Source organism: Hydra vulgaris, chromosome 11 (genome assembly GCF_038396675.1).
Source record: "Hydra vulgaris chromosome 11, alternate assembly HydraT2T_AEP".
NCBI lineage: Eukaryota > Metazoa > Cnidaria > Hydrozoa > Anthoathecata > Hydridae > Hydra > Hydra vulgaris.
In genome coordinates this window covers 5110001-5132627 of record NC_088930.1, presented here as the reverse complement: position 1 = coordinate 5132627, position 22627 = coordinate 5110001, and the positions used below count along the sequence as shown (strand labels likewise).

Genomic DNA, 22627 nt, shown 5'->3' with positions numbered 1-22627 from the left:
AGGTGCCTCCAGGTTGCCCGAAAATCTAGGTCAAAAAAGTAAAGGAATACAAATTTGATATTATAAATTTCAACATGTAAAATTTCAGGTACTTAAAGGAATAATTTCGAAATGATATTTTTTTTTTATTTTTTGGTTACACCGTAAGTCATAATGATGCCTTACCTCTATATTTGATTCGTCTGACCAAATAATTTTGGCCCAATCTTCTGATGACCAATTTTGGTGCTGTTTAGCCCATTCTAAACGAAGTTTCTTATGGTGCTCAGTCAGCAATGGTTTTCGGCGAGCCCTTCTTCCATGTAAATTACCTTCTTTTAAGTATCTTCTAACACTTGGAGCAGAAATTTGAATTTTTCTGTGCTCCCACAGATCGCTAACCAAGTCTTTAGAAGATTTGGTCCGATTTCGAAGTGAAATCCTGTTGAGGAAACGATGGTTTCTAGGAGAAAGTATACGTTTTCTTCCCGTTTTTGGTCTATTTTCGTATGAACCAGTTTCACTAAATCTATTTATAGCATTTTGCACTGCTTTCCTTGAGCATTTCATAATTTTTGAAATTTCCACTTGGGAATGTCCTTGTTTATGGAGTATCACAATTTGGCTTCTTTCACTCACAGAAAGTTCGCGTGTTTTACTCATAATGAAAATAAATAAAGAACGATAAAAAAAATCACTACTTTTAAACAATAGATAATGAGCGGCTGACAATAGTTACGTTTAAGATAAGAATGAAATGAATATCTTAATTCGACAGAATTTATACTAAGTGAGTATGTAGACAAGTTAAGACAAGTCTAATCATGCCCAGACAAGCAAATTCAACATGCATTAAATGATTTACTAATGCTTAAACGTAAAAAACAAATAAAATACCATTTAAAAAAAAATTCATCATGTATATCTCATTTTTTAAACACAAATATATTTAAACAAATAGGTGCTCCATACATTTGAGCATAGCTGTATATATTACTATTTATACATATATATATATATATATATATATATATATATATATATATATATATATATATATATATATATATATATATATATATATATATATATATATATATATAAGCATTAAACTACTGGCAATTTATTTACGCATTTAAATTTTTACGTATGTCTAGAGGGATTTCCATTAGGCCACTATTTATCATTTTTTAATTTTTTAATTATTCTATAAGCGGTAAGACAAAAGAAGTAATTAATTTTATAAAAAACCACTTTAAGTTTTGAATTATGATTGTGTAAATAAGTTTGTTACAAAAGTTTGAATAATAATCATGTTAGATATAATTGTCATTCAAACTTTTTTATAACGCTATTTACTAATAAGAATAACTCAAATAAAATCAAAAACTACAATTTTTTTTTTTATACGAAGTTATTGAACAAAATGTAAAAAAAAACAAAAAAACATTAGAGAAATATATATATATAAACTTTAATTTATCATCTTGCAAAAACAAGAATGTTTAAAGAACTTTTGATTGGAATTAAAAAAAAAATCTACTTAAATTTCTATCTAATAGTAAAAAATAAATTAATAATAAAAAAAAAAGTTAAATTTTATTTTATATTATCTTAATTTTATATTATAATTTATAATAATTGATTTTTTGGTTGAAAATGCTAATTCTTTAAGCTTAAACCAAAGATCATAATAATATAGTTTAATTCTGATAAAAAATTTACGATTTAATTTAAAACTAACTTAATAAAAATATATAATTTTTTCTGATAAAAAAACTATATGTAATTTAATTTTGATTCAAGCAATATGTAATTTAATTCTGATTAAAAAAATATATTAAAGTTTATTAAAGTTAAAGTTAATGCTTGGATTCGACTTGACTGTCAAATTTATTTTATAATATTACTAAATATTTGTTAATATATAAATTTTATTTATTCTTAAAAAAAAAAGCTTATTTTTATTGTAATTATTTTTTCGGTTTTTCTTCTTGAACATTTTTTTTTAATTCAAAATTAAATTCTTTGTAAACCTGTTCCGAGACTGCATCAAACATTTGCACAAAAAGATAAACTTTTTTATAATGCAAGTTAAAGCACAGCAATTATTTTTATGATAAATGATATATACAGCAGTAAAATTTTAATAAATGGTATTCAGAAAAATAATTTTTGCTTTCACAACAAAATCAAGTATAAAATAATAAACTTTTGATTAATAAAGTAAATAAATTAATGTAATTTTTTTTTTTTTTTGTTACTTACTAGTTTTTTTAAATAAAAAATAATTTTTAGCTGCAAAGCCGCAATGAAAAATTTAAAAAATGATAATTTAACATGTTTTAAAAAGAAATTTGTTTATATCAAAGTTTTTTAAAAATGTAATACTAAATTTAATTATTTAATATATATAAAAAAAAAATGAAACAAAATAACCATTTCCTTATAGTAGTAATAAAAAAAAAGTTAAATGGTATTTAATCTGTTTTGCGGTAAATAATATTATTGCAGTATTTATATATAAGTATGGACCTTTACATACAGCTATATGGTAAAATCCCCATGGGTTTTGTAGAGCCACCACACCCCTGAGTGAATTATCCTATGTTTTTTTTTAAATAACTTCCAACAGGGGTGCAAGCAACCACTATTAGAGTAGGAAGTTACTGGAAGAGAAAAGATAAAGTTTATAGTGCAAGATAATGATTAACAGATATCTTAAAAGATTGCAAATTTTATCAATCAGGAAAACAAGATGAAGGAAGCAAACTCCAAAAAACTAATATTCGAGAAAAAAAACTAGATAAATAGGAATTTTTTGAGTACTTAGGAGCAGTCACAGTAAAAGGATGAGACTTGAATGTATGACAAGTAACATGAGAATGAATTTTAGTAGATGGCTCAAGAGGCGCTAGATCTTTAAAGCAATGCCCATTATAGTATTTAGAGAAAACAGAAAGAGAAGCAACATTACGAAATGTGATAATGGTTGGAGGTTGGCTGCAAGAACAGGTCCAACAATGTTTACGATGCGTTTTTGCACCTTGTCTAAAAGGGCATAATTGGAAGATCCACCCCAGATATTGCAACAGTATCCCATACAAGGACAGATTTAAGATTTATAGAGATAAAGAATAGAATCCTGAATAAGAATGTGACAAGCACGATAAAGAGATGCAACCTTAACAGATGTTATATTTTGCAATCGATTTGATATATTGTTTCCAACAAAGATCTGAATTAATAGTTAATCCTACAAGATGAAGGGTAGATAACTTATTGAGTTATCTACCCTTATAATATAGGAAGGATATAAAATGTAGGAAGATCTAGATTATTGTGATAATAATTAGATGGAAAAAATATTTTGCTTTATTGTTAAAAATATATCAGGATCTTTACACAAACGCTTCTATTGTATGGATGAAGTAAACTGTTTCTCACTTATTTCATGGACATTTCAGCAATCAGATTCAATATCTGTTTTGTTGTTTAAACTTTTAAGATATTTTTTGTTGTTTAAGATATTTTTGTTTTATCTGAGTTAAAGTTCACCAGCCAGTGTTTCAAAACCAATAATAATTTTCAACATCATTAAATGATTCTTCATCATTTAATGATGTTGTTAATAATTAGCCACATAGTATTTATGCAATTGTTGCTAACAATGTATTGGACACATAATCATGTTGGGGTTTGTTTAAGAGAGCTAATGAAATATTTTTGAAAAAATTATTTCATTAGTTCTCTTAAACAAATCCCAGATTTGGTAGGTTTTGGTATTGGTAGGTTTTGGTATTGGTAGGTATTGGTAGGTTTTGGTATTGGTAGGTTTTGGTATTGGTAGGTTTTGGTATTGGTAGGTATTGGTAGGTTTCCAACAGATTTTGGAAACCTACCAATAGTTATAATCACTATTCAGTTTTGGTACTGTGAAAAGTGAAATAGCAAACAATAAAAATTTAAATGACAATGAAAAAGTATACCAAATAAAAAAATTAGGAGCTGTTCTAAATCATTGTACTACCTTTCCAGACAAGTTTTGTCATCATATACATTGTCCTAGAGGATTAAATAGTTGATGGAAGAATTGTGAAAAGGAAGTAACAAATAAAAAAACAATAATAAACCTAAATTGAATTTTCCTCTATGGATTATGTAATAAACAAATATTTTGATGATTTCTCTAATGATTTTCTAAACATATGCATTTATGTTGTAATAAATATTTTGTTACAAGATTTTTGCTTAAAGTTCTGTTTGCTTAAAGTTGTTAGTTCTGCAATTCTTTATTTTAGTGCTGGCATATATGGCCTAATTAGAGTTTTTAATTCCCTAAATATAAAATCTGGTTTAAAAAATTCCTACGTAATTCTTCAAAAAGATAAGAAGTATTTAAAAAACATGATTACAAAAGATAGTTACAAAGTTGAAAAAAGAAGATAAATGTTGAAAACTTTAAAATAAGGCTGTCGTCGGGTACTCAGGCACTTTAGTGTCTACCCGTTGGTTACTGCCTGATCAAATTACAGATAACCGTCATTTGATAAGTTTATAATCAATTTTATTTATTTTTTAAGTTTAAAATCATTATTTATAATATAACAATTTAACAATATTAAGTTTTTGTTGTTCAAAATTTTAATAGTTATGACTTTTTTTATCAGCATCAGAATTTCTTAAAGCATTTTAAATGTTTGAAAAGTTATTTAGTTTCTGATTTAGACACCTACTTAATAATCCTCATGTTGTTTATAATGCTTTTCTTTACGAAAATCAGAACTTCTCCATCTTGTTTGTTAGTTTGTCTGTAGATGGAAAATATAATTATTTTAAGCTCATCATCTAAATTTCAATTAAGTTTCAATTAAGCAAATTGTATTTAAAATCTTATTAGTTTCTTTATAAAAGTTATATAAATGGTTAATAAAAAAAAAGGATTTAAAAAAAGATTATGTTTTAAAAGTATCTTATAATATTTTATAAACATCTAAAATGTTATTAGGAAATAGAGTATATTGACTTGTAACAAATAAATATTTTGTAAAAAATGTTATAAATATTTGTCACCTGAAACAGTGGGCATGCAAGTATTTCTAAACTGTTATTGGGATTTGTATAACCTGAACACTTTAAGTAAAATAAAATTTACATATAAGTGATTTAACTCTACCCCTGGCAGGCATTTCCATAATTTTTGGCAACCCTATTGATAATGTAAAAGAAACTTAATCATAAAATGCATATTTATATGAAACAGGGAAATACTCAAACTTAAAAATATTTAATAATTTCATTTAACCTACAAGTGCCCACCACAATTAACCACAATCACTTTTATTACTAAATTAAACTTAATTGCAATTTTAGGTATAATACTAGAGTTTGTACCACAGCAATACTCAAATTAAAAAAATGAATAAATAGATCAAATATTGCAAAAAAGTTCTTTACTTCAAGATGCTAGCAAACCAATTCTTTGAGTTGCTATAGAAAACAAAAATATTAGATCTTGTAACACAGTTTATTTTAGTTGAAAATTTATTCTAATTGAGAATTTATTCTTACTGAGGATATCAACAACATTGATTATAATACTTTCCTTGAAAGTAGATAATCTTGTCAACAATTATTGGAAAAAAAATCATACATCAAATATATTATAATAAAAAAATCTAATTTTCCATGCTAATGATTTTAATAATACCAAAATAAAAAAATCTTCATTAAATTAATTTAAAACAAATGTTTCAAATTAGTATTTATTAAAGAAAACCAAGATTAACTGATAGGGCTGTTGAAAATTGTGAAAATGCCTGCCTTAGTACCTGTCAAATGAACAAGTGGGTACCCATTAAAAAACATATCCACTGTTTCAGGTGCCAAAGATGCACAAAGTTGATTGACCACATGTCCAGCAGCTGATAAAGCGCATTCCAATAGCACTGTAGTGACAGTTATGCACATTTACTTTTTTCTCCAATTTAGTTACCTGTCATTTGATAATGCTACCTATACAGTAACCAAGAGGCAGGCACCCAGTACCTGTCAACATCCTTATTCACCAGCCTCTTTTTATGGAGTTAAATGCACTCTAATGTCTTGAAAATGTGTTGTTTATAATAAACAGAATACAGAGAGTAGTAATTAGTGACGTTGTCATGCAAGTTGTCAGACAAGTTATTGCTTTGATTCAAATTGGTGTGAACAAGGTTAATTTTTAGGACTTTTACTTGTTTGTTGTTATATTAAAATGATCTTCCTGAATTATCTCTTTAATCATAAAATTATTTGCTGATGACGCTAAGGTGTTATCAATTATAAATAAAATAAACAATGAACAACATTAATTTATTAACAGTTAAAGTTATGGTTAATGGATTGTATCTATGATTGTATTATAAGTTATAAAATATATTATATTTAAAAAAATGATAACATGATTTTTTAATGGCTTTCATTATATGTAAGTGATGCACAGTGGGACAAAATCGAGTTTTTTGTGCCAAAATTATTTTCATAGTTTTTTTAGAATAGCTATATTTATATGTAAAATGCATAAATAAAATAATAAACATGTAATTATAGAATATAAAAAAAAATATTAAAAAAATTAAATTTTGGTGAAAAATACAAAATATTTTTAATGCTCAAGACAACTTTTATCAGTGTAAACATTAAAAATATTACTTTTCAATGCATGTATTTGTCATAAAATAACTTTTTTAGATTTATATTTACAGAAATTATATATTATAACAGTAATAAAAGATTTTGTAGGTATTCTTTGTGTACGAAGCATCTTTTTTACATGTTCAGTATTTCTTATCAACAGACAGTTGTCTTAGTATATTTATTACTTATACTTATACTTATACTTAGTCTTAGTTGTATTTATATTTTTGTCAGATATCAAAACTGAAAAAGTAACACGATGGAATCTTTTTTGAAGATGTTGCTCCATTTTGAAGGGATTCCAAATGGAGCAACATTGTGGTGTGATACAAGCAGTTGGGCAATGAGGGTTGCTATAGAATATAATGGCATAATAATTGAGGATGCACCCTGGCCTCAAAGTATGAATGATGTCAGGCATATTAATGTTGCTGAAATAGATGCGGTGGTGCGTGGAATAAATCTAGCTGCTAAGTACCTATTAAGAAAAGACCTTAAAGAATGTGTTTGCAAATGTTGTCAATTAATTCAATTGATCCAGCACCAATAAAATGGGAAAATGGACTGCTAGGTGTATTAGACACATGGTATTGAATCGCTTGTGATGTGACTCACTATAAAGGGTTGACATATTTAACAATGATTGACTGTGGACCAAGTGGGTTTGCAGTGAGTTTTTATTAAAAGCAACAGCATAAGAAAAAGACTTGGCAGAGTTATTGTTATCCAATATGAAATGAAACATATAAAAATTAAATTGTAAAGCACAAAGAGACATGTATAATAAAAAAAGTTTTACTTATCAAAGTACAGAAAGGGTAAAACAATTACACATATCACTGATTAGTCCTCATTTAAAGTTTAAAGTATATTACACACATCACTGTTTGTAATTTAAATTTTGAAACATTTCTGTATGAAGTATGGACTAAAGTAACAAAAAAAATGCCAAACAATGTCAAAGAAAGTTTGAACAGATGATGGTTCTTTAAAAAGATGTGGTTCTTTAAAATTTCCTTAAATTTGACAATAACAGTTGAATCTGATTATGCTTCTTTAGCAGATTAGGACTTGCAGTGGCTTGTGATTTTTAATTCCAACAAAACTCAGTTATTTAATGCAAACAGTAAATAACTGAATTTTATTATTTATTTACATTTTGTAGGTTCATTATCACTGTAAACATTCCTATATTAATGAACAGCAACCCTTTCACTGAGTCCTCTTCTTTATGTCTTTTCGGATTATTGTTTTCTATTAACCTCTCATGGAAACCATATATAGAATCAATCGCAAAGTTAGCATCAGCTATTGTTGCTTCTCTTTATTGAGCTCACTGTTGTCTTACTCTAAATTTCATTCTCTACCTGTAAATTTGGAACTCTTTCCTATCATCCAGGGTGTTAGCCAGGAATATATTTTTTACCATGTTTTTGCAATATTGGGAATACTTATTGTTATTGTTTTAAAAAGTTTTAGGAGTTTTTTAAAACTAACAACTTTTCAAGTATTCTGTCAACTGTTTCCTTGCTCTTTTACTTTATTCTTTGTTTTCTAGTAACTCCTAACTTGATAGTTGCTTGTAGCCTTGTAGTGAATTAGAATAAAAAAATGATAATAATAAATTTTTTGCTGATTGCTGTTAAAGCATAAATTTAAAATTTAATAATATTGTTAAAATTTATTTAACAATTAAATTTTTTTTATATAAGTAAAGTTATTGTTAAAATTTATTTCTATTCAAAAAAAGAAACTAGATAGTATATAAAAACTATTAAATGAAGTATTTTTATATATATATATATATAATAATTATATTTTTAATAGTTAAATGGTATTTAAAAAATAAACAACAAAAAGTATATATATATATATATACTTTCAAAAAAGTGTATGTATAAAGGTGTATATAAAGGATATATTAGGGTGGTTCAAAAAACAGCAGTTTCTAAAACTGCCTTATGTTTATTTTTGAGAGTCCTCGTGTTATTTAATGTGGTACATAGAGAAATAAAAAAAAAGGAAACATGAACAATTATTATTTTGGAATTATTATAATTTTAGGAAAAAATGCAGAGCCACTTGGTTCATATAAATTTCTGCGCAATGAAGTTCCTGTTCGTTTGGCTCATATAATGCAAGAGATTGGTCATTTACCAAAAAATCTTTTATCAATGCGTTCAGTTGACCTTGTTAGAAGTTGGTATGAGTACTTTTTAGTATTTTAAGTTGTCATTATGTCCCAAAAAGACAAATTGCCCTGCTAAAAATAATAAACAGAAAACTCTAAAAATAAATTTGTAAACTTGAGCGCTATTATATAAACAATACCAAAAATGTTATTCTGTTTTCTTTTTTATTAAGGTTAAATTAAAATTTGTTTATAGGTATGTTCAAAGTTTCATTGATCTTATGGAGTTTCAAGATGCTCCTTTTAATGTTGATACTGTAGATAGGTTTTTATTTATGCTAAAAAATTTTTTACTCTAACTAATTAATGAATGTAATAGTTTTTTTTTTTTTTTTTGTGATTTAAAATTTTTTTGTTGTTGTTTTTTTGTTTAGATTTACTAAAACCTTGCATGCTATAAAACGTCGTCATGACAGCACAGTAGAAACAATGGCTCAGGTATTTTATTGTCTCTTTCAAATTATTAATTAAGTATTCTTACTACTAGGGCTCTCAAAAAAGATAAACTATTATAAACTATATAGTCGTCGAGCACTACAGTTATAAACTGCTGACTAATTACTAATTGTCAAGCTCTACTTAAAACCAAAAATAGTTACGAATAAATTCTTACTTCCACTAAGTGTACAGTAAATTTAAATAAATGGTAATTTTGACGGTTTTTTTTTTCATTTCATTTTCATTCAGAAATTTTATTTTTTAATTAGTTTTAGATTTACTGTACACTTAGTGGAAGAAAGAATTTAATTCGTAATTATTTTTGGTTTTAAGAGCTTGACAATTAGTTATTTGTCAGCAGTTTATAACTGTAGTGCTAGACGACTATATAGTTTATAATAGTTTTGATTTTTAACAGCATAAACAGTTTTTAAACTATTTAGTAATTATGAACTTTTTTGCTTATTTTCTTTTGAGGATATTTATGTATAATTAGTAATTTTGTATTGTTCAGTAACTTCTTACCATTGATAAATGTTACTTAGTAACTAAAAAATACTATTGATAACTGTTACTTAGTAACTTCTTACTAAAAATTAATAGCAATATTAAAACTATTTTTGTCATTATTAAAAAAAAGATTAGTAAAGGTTTTTTTTTTTTTTCTTAAAACAGAATGCATAAATTAAATTGTATTTTTGTAAAAAAATAAAATTTATTGATATTCTGTTGATATTTTCCAATATGCTATATTTTGTTATAAAATAATTTTTGTCTAATTTGTTCAAACAATGTCTAAAGATATTGTTGGCTTAGCAAAGGAACAGTTTTAAGTAATCTTACCAGACTAACAAATTTAAAGTAGCCTCTATTATTGTCTGTTATTTTGCATACCAAAGTACTGGAAAAGTTGCCTAGTTTCTTAAGAGTAGAAGTCAAAGTTAAGAATCTAACATGTAGAGCTATGAGGAATAGAGAAGAACCTTAGAGAGAAGTATAAGAGAGAAGAGCCTTATAGAGAAGTATAAGAAAAAAAACTTGAGACATTTTTAAAAGAGTTTTGTGTGCAGAGCACAAAAAATTAAAAGGGAATAAATTTAGATTGTTTGTTTGGAAAACATTGAAAAAAATTAGCACCAAAAATAAATTGGAAAAAAATTTTGATACATTGTTTTATTTTTCTGCATGTAAATGTGAACTTCCTGTAGCTAATTGTGATGACAAATATAGCAAATACTTTTTGAGTTTAAAATTTTAAAAAGTTACTGGTCATCTTAACTTACTTTGAGTTAATTTTTTGCATAATTCTTAAATGTAAATATTATTCAACAGAATAATTGAAATGTAACTGGTGTTGTTAAAGAAATAACAAACATTTGTGAAAAAGAAAAAAAGTTAAGAAATATTAAATCAATAAAATGCAGAGTTATAGCATTACAAGGAATTCATTCAAATGTTAATGAAAATTTCTTTACAAACTATCTTTTGTTTCCTTGCTTTCCTTTCTTTTTCTTTACAAATTTGCAATATTCTTTACAAACTATCCTTGTTTCCTTGCTAACCTTAAAATTAACAGCTTTATCATCTATGTTATTAAATTTTAATTTATCTTGCTTTTTTTCTTAATTTATTCATAGCCATAAGAATACATAGTCTGGAAGCACCGTTTCCGTTGTTTTTTGATTTTAACTTGAAAACTGCACAATGACCAGTAAACCTGCACAACTTTATAAAAAATGGCAAGCTTTTATGATATACAGTGATTAGGAATGTTTGTTTGATATGGTTAAAGGAGGTTTTTAAACAAAGACATGAACTTAACTATAAATTTAGATTCCTTTGCTTCTAAACTTAATAATTATGTCAAACAACATCTATTAATTAGTGTCTAAAGCAAACAAGACTTTGTATCAAGGCATATTTTAAAAAGTTCTGGCAAATGTTCTTTAAACATTTCTAGGAGAGAGAATTGCAATATCTTTATCTATTCTTTTCAATTTTAGAGAAATTTAATTTATCAATAAATGGTGTTGAACATCTTTAGATGAAAATAAATTTAATATTAGAAAAATTTAAAGTCAATAATGATTTATTTTATTAAGAGTATTATGAACTGGTGATAAAAAATTTACTAGCTTCACACTTCAGCAATTATAAGCAATACACAAACCACTGAAATGTCTTAGTCAAAACTGTTTATTTACATTATTCTTTTTCTGGGTTAAAACAGTAGGTTAAACTAAACTGGGTTAAAACAGTAGGTTAAACAGTATTAATACAACTGGTGAGATTAATTATTTAATTGAAATATATTTATTTGATTTAGAAATGTTTACTTTATACAGTCACAAACATTTGCATTACTTGGCAAAAGCAATATAAAGATTTTTTTTTAATTTAAAAAGAATTTAAGTAACAAACCCACTGTTTATTAAGACGCGAGATTTCTTATGGCAGAGTAATGATTGCTAGTAAAAGTTTTTCCATCGGATGATATAAAAAATGGCTTGTTTACAAAATTGCTTAATCATTATAAAGATTAAGTAAATATTATTTTAAAAAAAATTGAGCTGACTAAACAAGATAAATCTTTCCTTTTTTACATTCATTTTAAAATTCATTTTGCTGCTATTTTTTTTTTCTCAAAACAGAATGTATAAATCAAACTTTATTTTAGTAAAAAAATAAAATATATTGATACTCTGCTAATATTTTCTACTATGCAACTTTTTAAATACAGGAGAATTTTCTTTATTGGATCATATCTTCCAATGATACCCTTTCTCTTTTAGACAAGGTGCAAAAACATAGTTGGACCTGCAATAATAGAGACTACTTTGGATTTGGACTCCAACAATTATTGCATCGTCGTAATCTTGCTTCTCTTTCTCTTTTCTACAAATACTATAATGTACTGCTCTAAAGAGTATAAATACTATAATGTACTGCTCTAAAGAGTATAAATACTATAATGTACTGCTCTAAAGAGTATAAATACTATAATGTACTGCTCTAAAGAGTATAAATACTATAATGTACTGCTCTTAAGAGTATAAATACTATAATGTACTGCTCTAAAGAGTATAAATACTATAATGTACTGCTCTAAAGAGTATAAATACTATAATGTACTGCTCTAAAGAGTATAAATACTATAATGTACTGCTCTAAAGAGTCTAAATACTATAATGTACTGCTCTAAAGAGTATAAATACTATAATGTACTGCTCTTAAGAGTATAAATACTATAATGTACTGCTCTAAAGAGTATAAATACTATAATGTACTGCTCTAAAGAGTATAAATACTATAATGTACTGCTCTTAAGAGTATAAATACTATAATGTACTGATCTAAAGAGTATAAATACTATAATGTACTGCTCTAAAGAGTATAAATACTATAATGTACTGCTCTAAAGAGTATAAATACTATAATGTACTGCTCTAAAGAGTATAAATACTATAATGTACTGCTCTAAAGAGTATAAATACTATAATGTACTGCTCTAAAGAGTATAAATACTATAATGTACTGCTCTAAAGAGTATAAATACTATAATGTACTGCTCTAAAGAGTATAAATACTATAATGTACTGCTCTAAAGAGTATAAATACTATAATGTACTGCTCTAAAGAGTATAAATACTATAATGTACTGCTCTAAAGAGTATAAATACTATAATGTACTGCTCTAAAGAGTATAAATACTATAATGTACTGCTCTAAAGAGTATAAATACTATAATGTGCTGCTCTAAAGAGTATAAATACTATAATGTACTGCTCTAAAGAGTATAAATACTATAAGGTACTGCTCTAAAGAGCTAGAGTCTTGTGTTACTTGTCATTCAATAAAGTCTCATCCTTTTTCTGTGACTGTTCCTAAGTGCTCTAAAAACTCTTATTTGTCTAGTTTTTTCCCTTGAACATTAGTTCTTTGGAATTCGCTTTTCTCATCTTGCTTTCCTGATTCATATAATTTGCAATAATTTAAGTTGACTTTCAATCTTTTCTCTTCCAGTAACTTCCAACTCTAATAGTGGTTGCTTGCAGCCTTATTAGAAGCAAAGATGTTGAAAAAAAAAAAAATTATGAATGGTAGATATTGATAAGCTAATGAAAGAAAATTAGTTATACATCAATGGCTTAAATTTAGGAAGCTAAATAAAAAAAGAAAAATATAAAGAAAAATGTGGAAAATAAAATAATTTTTTCTAAGATTAAACGCAAAAATGATTAGATATTGATAAGCTAATGAAAGAAAATTAGTTATACATCAATGGCTTAAATTTAGGAAGCTAAATAAAAAAAGAAAAATATAAAGAAAAATGTGGAAAATAAAATAATTTTTTCTAAGATTAAACGCAAAAATGATTATGCAGATTAGTTTTAATTTTTAATTTTTTAGTGATCAAGTACAAATACAAGTGTAAACTCTTAAAGCAGTTTGTTTTTGAACTGTTGACATAGTGAATGCAGAAGAATATTTTGCAGCCTACATATTTTGCTAATAACTCAATGATGTGCTGTAAAGTCTATAACCATCAAAACTAGTGGTCTTAAAAAATGTCAAACGTTATTATTAAAGATCAGAGTAGAAAAAAAGATCACAGAAATGTTAACAAAATCAATTTTTTCAAATGAATAAAATTTTTTTATTGATTTTGACTAGATTTTTTATTGATTTTTGTCTAGATATTGGGGAAATGACTGATTTGACAATCTTGATTTCTTGTAGAGAATTTTTTTTTTGTGAGTATGTTCAGCGCTCATCTTAGACCCTGATATTATATGGGATATAGAAATGACAACTATATTATTATTATAAATCTATAGTATATTTATTTGCTCCAATTTTTCCTTTTTTTAAATGTTGAAGTCTGACTTAGTTTTATGTTTTTAAATTATGTTTGACTTAACATATAAATTTTCCTCACATCAATTTTTTTTTTTCATAAAAATTTTGCTTCATAGTTGCCTTATTAACTGAATTCACTAATTATGTATTGTTTTAAAAAATAATTTTTTTTTTAGGGTATTATTGAATTAAAAGAATCAGAAGGTGAATCTTGCTTCCTTCCTGCGGTCCAATATTTTTTAGGTAAAAGTATTATTTCATAAAAAAGTATTATTTCATAAAAAGTCATTATTCATAAAGCTGTCATGGCTTGGTTATCAAAATTTTGAATTTTTCAAAAATACTTTCAAACGGGGTGAAAATAAACATAAGTACCAAATTTATAGTGAAGCAACAAACTTAATATAGCTAAGTATGTTTATATAATTAAAAGCAACATATTTTATATAGCTAAGTATGTTTAAATCAATAAGAGCAACAAACTTAATATAGCTAAGTATGTTTGTATAAATAAAAGCAACACACTTAATATAACTAAGTATGTTTATATAAATAAAAGCAACAAACTTAGTATAGCTTAGTATGTTTATATAATTAAAAGCAAGACACTTTATATAGCTTAGTATGTTTATATAATTAAAAGCAAGACACTTAATATAGCTAAGTATGTTTATATAAATAAAATCAAGACACTTAATATAGCTAAGTATGTTTATATAAATAAAAGCAACACACTTAATATAGCTAAGTATGTTTATATGAATAAAAGCAACACACTTAATATAAGTAAGTATGTTTATATAAATAATAAAAGCTACACGCTTTGCATAGGTAAGTAAGCAGCACCAATAATTTTAGAAAAAAATACGATGACAAACATGCACAAAAAATATACGCATTAAATATGATAAATATAAACAAATTGACATAAATATGTGTAGAAGTTGATTATAGGTTGCTTACGAAGTTTTCTTTTTCTGTCTTTTATCGCATATCTCTATCATATACCATATGTTTCTATCACATATTAACAGTATGAGTTATGTGCTTTGGACAGTTTAAGTTATTTATAAAGCAATCTCTCAAGAGCATCGTAAAAGTTATCGAAAACTTATAATTTTCAAGAAGTTAACTTTTTTAGAAAGTAAGCTGTCAAAAAAGAAAAAAAAAACCACAATGAGGTCAGCAATTTTTTTCTATGGTGTAAAATTGTCTAAATAGTGTTTTCACCCAGTTTGACAGTTTAGTACAATGCTTACTTCTCTTTTTTCTTTTTTTTTTTTTCTCTTTTTTGTTGAACTAAAAAAAAAGTTTTATGAAATAAATATTTAATTTCTAAAAGTTTGTTTTTGTAGATCGCTTTTATATGAATAGGATTGGAATTCGTCTTCTTATATCACAACATTGTATGTTTTTTACTTTTCAACTTTTTTTCCCTTTCTTAAAAAAAAATCAGTTTTTAGGGTTTTTATTTTGCTTAATACATTTTATTGGAAGGGAAGGGGATATTTAAGTAAAGAAATTAAATGTTTTATTTTCTAAGTGGCACTATTCAAAGAAAATCTTAATGATAATTCTGAAAAATTTATTGGGGTGTTTGAACCTAACTGCTGTGTTAAAACTATACTTAAAGGTAATTTTCTTTGGTTACTATGGTTACTATGTTTATTTTTAATTGTCAGTTTTAAATAAATTTCATATAATTCAAAAGTTTTCAATTCTTTTGACAATTTTTATTTTATCAGATGCCATAGAAAATGCAAGTTTTCTATGTGAGCAGTCATATTTTGTATTTCCTCAAGTTAAGATCAATGAAGTCAACAGTAAGTTTTATATTTCAGGTTGAGTTTTATACATTTATAGGACTTATAATTAGTTACTTTCATTTAAGTTACAGTGTATGTTTTTTATAAAACTATTTTTGCAGCATTATCAAAAGGTTCAGAGATTTACATAAATTATGTTCCATCACACTTGTACTATATTCTGTTTGAGATTTTAAAGGTATGGATAGTATGTCACTTCATTTATTTTGAAATTAGTATTTAGTTAAGTGTAATTTTGTATTACCAATTTTTATTATATTGCTTTTTTTTTGTTTATTCACAAATTCACCGTATTCAAATGGCAGTAAGAGAAGGCTAAAAATATTTTTTCAATAATTTCAAAACACAAAATTCAACAAGAAAGACTGCTTTATGGAGGTAATCATGTTAAAGTGTGTTAGAGTAATCTTTATGGAGGTAATCATGGTACTTAAAGTGTGTTAGAGTAATCTTTATGGAGGTAATCATGGTACTTAAAGTGTGTTAGAGTAATCTTTATGGGGGTAATCATGGTACTTAAAGTGTTTTAATGCTTAGAACTTATCATACAGAAGATAAGTTTCTACACAATTTACTATACAATTCTACACATCTACTATATAGTTTTAAAATCTCTGTCCAAAGGGATTTCAAAGAAGTTATGTCTGCGTAAATTAAAAATTATAAAACATCAATTTTATAATCACTATTGGTATAGTTGCTAACATAAATATTAGTTTCAAGTGTCTTTTACTGTGAAAATTTAATTCTTTAGATATAAAGTTGAATTTGTTTTATAATTAAATAATAAAATAATATTTTGAGTAAGTTATAGTAGACTAAACAACTATTAAATAATAATTTCAGTAAGTTATTAAAAATTTCTTGAGAATAGGGTTAAAGGTTAATTTTTAATAAAATGAAGATTTTTAATACTAAAATTTTTAGCTTTAGTTGCCTTAATTTTATCATTATTTTTTTTAATTCTAATTCACTTCAAAAAAGGCTGCAATATCTTGCTAATAGTAGAGAGATTGTTTGTATGATAGTTGGAGCAGTCAGAATATTCTCCAAAGTTGTTAAAAATTAGAACCACAGATGCTATTTTCCAGCTGGCATGAAAACTAGATTCAGTCAAGCACTTATTAAATAGTTTAGAGAAAACTGAAGCTCTGGAGAACAATTTTGTAAGACTCAACTTGGTTTGTCAAGGTTTGTGTTTTGGAGTTATAGAGTTTAGGGAGGAGAGGGTTATGACCACAAATAAGTAGCCTCCTCATCTGTAGTGACCTTTTCGGCCTTGGGGAAGTGAATTAACATTTAAAAAAAAGACTATGACAGGAATGTTGTCTGGAATTTAACTGAGATAAGACTTTAGCAAGGGAAGCTAGAGTGATTTGAATGTCTAACAATAGGTTAACCTGTTTAACTAAAAAGGTAGGATTATGGTCATAAGATTCAAGAGTCAAATTAAAAGAAAAGTTCTTTGCAAAAAGTTCAGCCTTATCCATAGGAGAAGTAATAAGATCCCATGAATTAGAGATGAAATGTTAAACATCTTTGTTATTGATTTGTTGAAGATTTCCCAAAATTGTCTAGAACCTAACTTCTGAATTTAATTGTTAAATAAATTTCTTTTTTTTTTCTTAAAGTTGAAGTATTTTACTACTTTTTTTAAATTCTTATTTTTTCAGAATGCAATGCGTGCAACTGTAGAGTCTCACAAAAATTCTGATGACCTGCCAAGTATCCAAGCAACAATTGTTAAAGGTAATGAAGACTTGACAATAAAAATAACAGATGAAGCTGGAGGAATACCTCGAAGTAATATAGAGAAACTTTTTGCTTACCATTACAGCACAGCTCCTGAACCAAATAAAACTACCCATGGATCTCCAATGGTAAAATTTACAGAAAATTGATTTTTTTTTTTTTTTTTTTTTTTTTCCAATAAACGCACAAAAAAAACTGTTGTTGTTTTGCTAGTGTTTTCCATTTTGAGTTAAACATATTTTAGTTTAAAATTTTTGATGTTTTAACTAAATTATAAATAGTGTAATTATGCTTAACATTTTAAGGTTTATATATTTTAAGGTTTATATATTTTCTTTTCACTTTTTAACTGTTAAGATTATTCAAAATAAGGCTCTTCAGATTAGATTTATATATAACCATTGATAAAGTTAACAATTTTTGACTTTTTTTGCACCCTTTCCTCCTGCTTGACCACAATTTTGATACTAATAAAATAATCAATAAAGTGTAAATTAACTTCTCTGACTCCTCCCTTCCCCCACCAACTTCAACAGATTAGTTGTTGCTCACATCAATGATTTTCAAACTTCTTCACATCTCATTTTAAACCCAAAATTTTCTTAACTTATGATTATTGTTGTTTGGATGTTTCATTCTGCAATTTTCAACTTCAAATCTGCTTTTGGAAACTATTATTGTTTCCAAAAAATGAATTTTCATTGTATGAGATATTTTAGTTTATATTTTACCGGTTTATTTTCCTCATCCACATTATTAATTAATCTATTTACGAATCATCAATACAGCACTATGTCATATATTACTCCACTATGTCATATATTACTCCACTATGTCATATATTATACCATTATATCATATATTTCATCATTATATCATATTAATTTTTAGGAAATATTAAAAAGTGCACTAATTATCATCAGTTTATAGATTTGGCATTAAGTTAGTGACAGTTAACATTTTGAAAGATAACAATATAATAATATTTTAAAAGCTTCAAGTAATTGAAATGAAGAATATTTTATCTTTGCTTTTAGATAATTTTTAATGTTACATTTATTAAAACTTGTTATTTTATAAGTGTTTTCTTAAGGGAAATAAAAATTATAATCAACTTAGTTGATTTTTTCAAACATTGATGCTTTTTCTCTGTCATTTGTTATATTTTCCTAATCAATATGATAATAATTTAAAAGACAGATATTTAAGTATCAAAATCATTTGTTAAAGTTATCATCTCTCACTATCATAAAAAAAAAAAATAATTTTAAACATATTACAGGTTTAGAGAATGTTGGATAGTTTTTCAAAACTTTTGCCAAGCATTGTCAGATCGCTTGGAAATAACAATTTTTAAAAATACAACAAAAACAACAAATTTTGCTAAATATCTTAAGAGCTAAACTAGTTTTTTTTATAATTTTATAATTTTGGGTTCAGGGTGTTTAAATAAATGAGTTTTCTAATCAAGAGGTTCGAATTTGATAAAACATAAATCTTTTTTATTCTAGGAAAAAATTTTTATAGAATTTCTAAAATTCTCTAGAACAGAGGGGCAGCGGTGCCCCTCTGTTCTAGAGAAGTTTAGTGGAAAATCAGCGTTTTTTCGCACAAAAAAAAACAATATTTGCCATAAAAATATATAAACAATATTTGCCATAAAAAACATAAAAAAAAAAGGTCCTCTAATTTTACTTAAGGCAGCACTCAAAAACGGTTGATGCTGTCGAAAACGGTCTATATATATATATATATATATATATATATATATATATATATATATATATATATATATATATATATATATACATATATATATATATACATATATATATATATATATACATATATATATATATATATATATATATATATATATATATATATATATATATATATATATATATATATATATATATATATTATATATATTATATATATATATACTATAGCTAATATATACTATATTGGCTATAGTAATGTTTTTTTGTTTTTGTTTTTTTTATTTGGTTCAGTTTTGGTGATTTGGTACATAAAATATTTTTTAGTAGTTTTGAACATTGACTTAAAATGATTAGTCAGCATTTAATAGTAAATGATGATAAAATTATTCAGTTGCATTGAAATATAACAGATAAGTAAAATTTTAATGAGCTGCTATATAAAAATATGAGTTTAGATTCTCTGTAAAAAAATTAGCTGTAAAAAAATTCTGTTATCTTCAAATCTTGAGCTGTAAAAAAATTTATTAATTAAAAGATCAAACAATTGTTAATATATCTTTTCGTTAATGAGAAAACATAAATCTTTAAAAAAGACGTCTTTAAAAAAATTATAAAATCCATTAAACTTTTAAAAGGTTAAAAAAGCATACAATTTTGCTCTTCATATGAAAAAAGTAAGTTTATAGTATAAGGTATATTTGTATGTTAGTATATTTGTATGCTATATACTTGTTTTTCATTTTGCTATGATTTTTTTTATTTTTTGATCAAAAGTAATTTCATCGGATGGATTTATATTGGATTATGATAATAAAAGTTAATTGTTTTGCATTTTTCATTTAGGCTGGATACGGTTATGGCCTTCCATTATCACGACTTTATGCTAAATATTTTGGAGGAGATCTCCAGATTATTTCTATGGATGGTCTTGGGACTTCTGCTTACATATATTTAAAAGTATTAAAGTTTATTTTATGTTTAAAAGCATAGTTGACAGTTTTAGAAATATAAAATTAAAGTTATATAACCCAACAAGAAAATTTGATTGTAGACCATATTTGTCATAAAATAAAAGATAGCCACACTTGGTTTATGTGATGATGTCAATATGGATCATTTGTGGCTTTGATATAACACCTAGGTAGCAGCCACTTATGGCTTACAGGACATTTTTAAGATCCACTAAAAGAGGGTAACCAACCATTTTTCATTTTGTCAGGAAAAATGAACAATGGTTGGTTGCTCCCCTCAGACAGATCTCTTTAACGGTTCTGGAGGTGCCGATGTCCGGTATTTTTGATATATATATATATATATATATATATATATATATATATATATATATATATATATATATATATATATATATATATATATATATATATATATATATATATATATATATACACACACACACACACACCTTTTTTTTTATACCTTAATATATATAATATATATTAAGGTATAAAATTATACTTTTAAGGAAGAATGTTGCATGACAAATCATTATTTTTAATATAATTTCCTACCTTGGAAGGTAGAAAATTATACCTTACTAAAGGTGTATCACATATCCTACCATAAAATATAAATTTTTACTCTTTTTTAGAGTGTATATATACTAAATCACGGAGAAAAATAATTTTAATTTTTTTTTTATTATTTATCCTTTTTTTGATTCATTGACTCGTTTTTAACAATATAAATACATATATAATATATTTATATAAATTTATGACTTATTATTGTAAATTCATATTTTATGGTTAAATAAAGTGGATTTTTTTTTTCGTCTGTACCTAATGTTATGTGATTATACTAATTTGTGATAATTTTATGTTAATGATAATTTTCAAACTGCTCTTATTTATGAAATATTGTGTATTACTTGAAATATATATGAAATATAAATAATAGTTATTAAATTTTTAATATAGATAACTGCTATTGATAAGTATTGAAATAAAATATATATGAAATATAAATAGATTTCTTACTAAAAAAAATATTATCAACTAACGTTATTAATTTAATAACTTTTAAATAACTTACGGCCTATCGTAACAACCTATCTATTCAGGGTTTTCTCCATCAGGTAAGTTTCACCTTTCCAACCTTATCAAGAAATTTATTTAGTTTTTTTTTTTTTTTCAAAGACCGTTTATTGTCAATACGCAACAGTTTATTTTTGTTAAATTATGAATTTTATTTTTAGACTCTATCTCACGATGCTCACGAAGTTATACCGTCGTATAATAGTTCGGTGGCGAAAGCTTCTTATGAAAATAGTAATTCAGTTCAGTCTAATACGAGAGATTGGTCTTCTAATTCATTTTACGAAAAAACGAAATCGTTTGCGAAACCCAGTCAGAAATAAATTCAACTCACTTAAGTTGAATCAACAACTCTTTTATGAAAAGAAGTTTTTACTGGAGATTGAATTTTTATAGCGATCTTTGATCAACATTTTTTGGTGATTGATTTAACGCTGTTGTGACTTCAAAAAACGAAAATAATTTAAAGTAAAATACGTTACCGAAAAGGCATACTGCGCAAAAACAGTTTTTAAAACTTTTTAAAATTTGTCTAAGAGTTTGTTTCTATGAAACTAAAATTATATCGTATATTATTTGAAGGATGTTCTTCGTAAATCAATTACTTAAAATATTTTTCTGTTGATGTTTTTCTGTTAATCTTTGTGTTTTGTGGAAAACTGGTAAATAAAAGGTCTTTACTATGCATGTTATTGTTAAATATTTGTGATGTTATTGTTATTGTTGTTGATGTTGCTGTTATTTGTTTTATAATCAAACTCTCAGTTGTTTTTTTGTATAAAATGTATAAAGTGAAAGTAATGTATAAATAAATACTTTCCAAAGTTTTTTTATTTCTATAGTCTTGAACTTTTTTAAAAAGACTGGCACTAATATTCCAGGAACCTCCTGGCCGCCAGATCTACGTTCATGCATTCTCAGCGCATGCTTCCGAGTAAGAACGATGATTGCCTATGCATTTTTGGCCAAAATGGCTTTGGCAGATACCAAATACAAATCTACATTTTAAATCTACGTTTTAATTACAAACCATTTCAAATCTTACCATGTGTTCATAACTCTAAACTACGTCATTTTTATACAATTATATAATAATAGATAACAATGTATGATGACCATAAAAAG

At 25.4% G+C, this 22627-nt stretch overlaps 1 protein-coding gene across 1 annotated transcript in view; it reads left to right on the top strand.

Annotated features, from left to right (window-relative positions):
* LOC100211141 (pyruvate dehydrogenase (acetyl-transferring) kinase isozyme 2, mitochondrial) overlaps positions 1 to 22326 on the top strand; it is a 30111-nt gene extending 7785 nt beyond the window's left edge. Inside the window, exons 2-12 of the mRNA XM_065809863.1 lie at positions 8722 to 8860; positions 9045 to 9113; positions 9223 to 9286; positions 14323 to 14389; positions 15502 to 15552; positions 15690 to 15779; positions 15892 to 15969; positions 16074 to 16150; positions 17646 to 17852; positions 20292 to 20405; positions 21664 to 22326. Coding sequence (XP_065665935.1) covers positions 8722 to 8860; positions 9045 to 9113; positions 9223 to 9286; positions 14323 to 14389; positions 15502 to 15552; positions 15690 to 15779; positions 15892 to 15969; positions 16074 to 16150; positions 17646 to 17852; positions 20292 to 20405; positions 21664 to 21825 — 1118 coding nt within the window. The 3' untranslated portion in view covers positions 21826 to 22326. The remainder of the gene's footprint in view (positions 1 to 8721; positions 8861 to 9044; positions 9114 to 9222; positions 9287 to 14322; positions 14390 to 15501; positions 15553 to 15689; positions 15780 to 15891; positions 15970 to 16073; positions 16151 to 17645; positions 17853 to 20291; positions 20406 to 21663) is intronic.
* Positions 22327 to 22627: the final 301 nt, after the last annotated feature.